This window comes from Penaeus japonicus, unplaced genomic scaffold, assembly GCF_977035675.1.
Source record: "Penaeus japonicus unplaced genomic scaffold, GWHDUDI00000001_assembly GWHDUDI00000036, whole genome shotgun sequence".
Taxonomy (NCBI): domain Eukaryota; kingdom Metazoa; phylum Arthropoda; class Malacostraca; order Decapoda; family Penaeidae; genus Penaeus; species Penaeus japonicus.
Window position 1 is genome coordinate 2,699,485 of NW_028234438.1, and position 2,500 is coordinate 2,701,984.

The 2,500-nt window shown below is 42.3% G+C and overlaps 1 protein-coding gene across 1 annotated transcript in view; it reads left to right on the top strand.

Annotated features, from left to right (window-relative positions):
• LOC122246956 (uncharacterized) overlaps nucleotides 1–2,500 on the top strand; it is a 52,523-nt gene that overhangs the window by 13,100 nt on the left and 36,923 nt on the right. Inside the window, exon 3 of the mRNA XM_086531756.1 lies at nucleotides 1–759. This exon is cut by the window's left edge and continues 518 nt beyond it. Coding sequence (XP_086387882.1) covers nucleotides 1–759 — 759 coding nt within the window. The remainder of the gene's footprint in view (nucleotides 760–2,500) is intronic.

The window sequence follows — 2,500 nt, forward strand, 5'->3', positions numbered from 1 at the left end:
GATCCCTCTGAATCCCCCACAGAGCCTGTGGTTAATCCAGATTCCCCTGAAGCGAATCGCGTCTCAATTACATCCACAACCACACCAACCTCGGCGGCTCTCCCTCAAGCGAGGACCGACCCAGCGCCCCCCAGGATCCCTCTCCCCACCAGGCGCCCTAATAGAATCGTCAGATCTTTGACTTCCTCCCAGGCCGTTCCCTCGAGTCCACGCCCGCCCGCGCCCACACAAACAGCGCCCACAAACAGACTCGTCTCCGACTCGATAGCTGCTTCGGATCTCCCCGCAGACGACGCGTCTCCCGTGTTGATCTTGGAGTCAGCTGTGAGGAAGGCTGCCCCCTCCGGCGCCACCGCCACCTTCTCCCTGCTCCCGAGTGACGGCGTGCTCGCAGGCGGCGACGACCTTGCCGGCAGGATAAGGAGCGTGTTCCGGCAGACGCTGGTGCGCGGGGTGTTCGCGGACGGAAAGCAGTTGCAGAACTCGCTGCTGGAGGAAGTGAAGCAGAACGCGTCGTCCTTACGAGAGAACCCGCTGAGTGTGCTGATCAACAGGATCGACTTCTCGGGCGTGTGGCTGCGGCTGTCCGGCGACGAAGGGCGCATGCGACCGAGTGAAAGGAATCCGGCCGTAAAAAACGTGGGCCTACAGGAAAGGTTCCTCACAGACGGTAACGGCTGGTTACACGAGCTTCAGAAATGGGAGTGGTCCATCGAAGACTTTCCGCGCGATGCTGGGTACTACGGACCCGAAATGAAGGTGAGTGCTCCCGAAACTTGAATAATTCACGCCCCAGTTATTCACTAACGATGCACAAAACCCACACACGTAATCTAGGATTATGCAGATGAACAAATTAGGGCCACAATGGCATTGAAATGTAAAGCTTAGAATGTTCGCCCAGAACTCGTTTTGTTACTCAATACCCAAATGTCCTTCAGCGATAAAGCGCCTTTGATGTGAAGTGTTGAAATGGGAATCCGTGATGCAACGCCGGTGCTTTCCATACGTCTACACGTTGCATAATTCCACAGAATATAAGATTTCAATTTTAGATTATCGAGGCAAAAAAAAAAAAAAAAAAAAAAGGAAAAAAATGTTGGTATTGATGAATATACACCGAAAGAATGCAGGTCGCAGCCGTAAAAGCATTTCCGGTTACGAAGGAAACGTGTTTTATGGCAGAGTCACGTGATCACGTCTTTTGTTCGGTGATAACGTTAGTGTTATTTGTTCAATCGGATTACCGTTATTCTAAGACGCTTTTCACTGACGATTGCAATTAGTACCATTGACGGAAGGGATTAATCGTGACGAAGAAATCGTTAAATCGTTTGGAGAGACCCGGAGGGTTATAAAAAAAAAAAAAAAAAAAAAAAAAGTGAAGTCGAAGTTAGGAAGTATTTGTTAGTTTCTGATTCATTTTGGATTGTTGTGGCGTTTTACATGATGCCCAAGTATATTAAAGGATTGATTGTATATCACAGTCCCTTATAAATTTCTTAGAGAATACTATTGATACCGAATGATACATTAAATTCGTTTTTTTTTTTTTTTTTATCAATAGTACAGAATAGTGATCGATAAAAAGAGAGAACAACAAAAGAAAAAAAATATATATATAAAATAAAAATAAAATGATAATAATAATAACGTAGTTTTCCTGAAGAACAAGAAAACTTATTTTTCCTGAAGAACAAGAAAACTTATTTTTCCTGAAGAACAAGATCACGCATTTTTTTTTTATTTTTTTACTATCTCTCTCTCTTTTAACCACAATCGCAACAGGCCGTAACCCGTCACGTCCGTCACACACACACACACACAAAAAAAAAAAAAAAAAAAAAAAAAAAAAAAAAAAAAAAAAAAAAAAAAAAAAAAAAAAAAAAAAAACAGACTTGTGGGTTTTAAGTCGAAATTATATTATTTTGGCGTCCTTTTTTTATTTCTTTTTTCTTCTCCTTAAATGTGAGTGACTGCAAGGGTGATCATGCGTTTATTCCATATCCGGTGGCCTTAGTCTAATGAGTTCATGTTATCAGGGGAACACTGTGTGGAACTAAATCCAGTGATTGGATTATATATGAGAGAAGTATATGTATATATGTATATATGTATATATGTATATATATATATATATATATATATATATATATATATATATATGTATGTACATATATGTGTGAGTGTGTGTGTGTGTGTGTGTATGTGTGTGTGTGCGCGCGTGCGCGTATTCGTACACACACACACACACACACACACACACACACACACACACACACACACACACACACACACACACACACACACACACACACACACACACACACACACACACACACATGATAAGGAGGAGAGGCAACGAACACAAAATAAGAAAGAACGTGAGAGAAAAAAATATTAAGACAGAGAAACAGAGAAACAGAGACAGAAAGACAGAGAGAACAAAACTTAAAGACCATGACTTATCTCAAGTGATGTCCCCTCAAGGCACCTATAT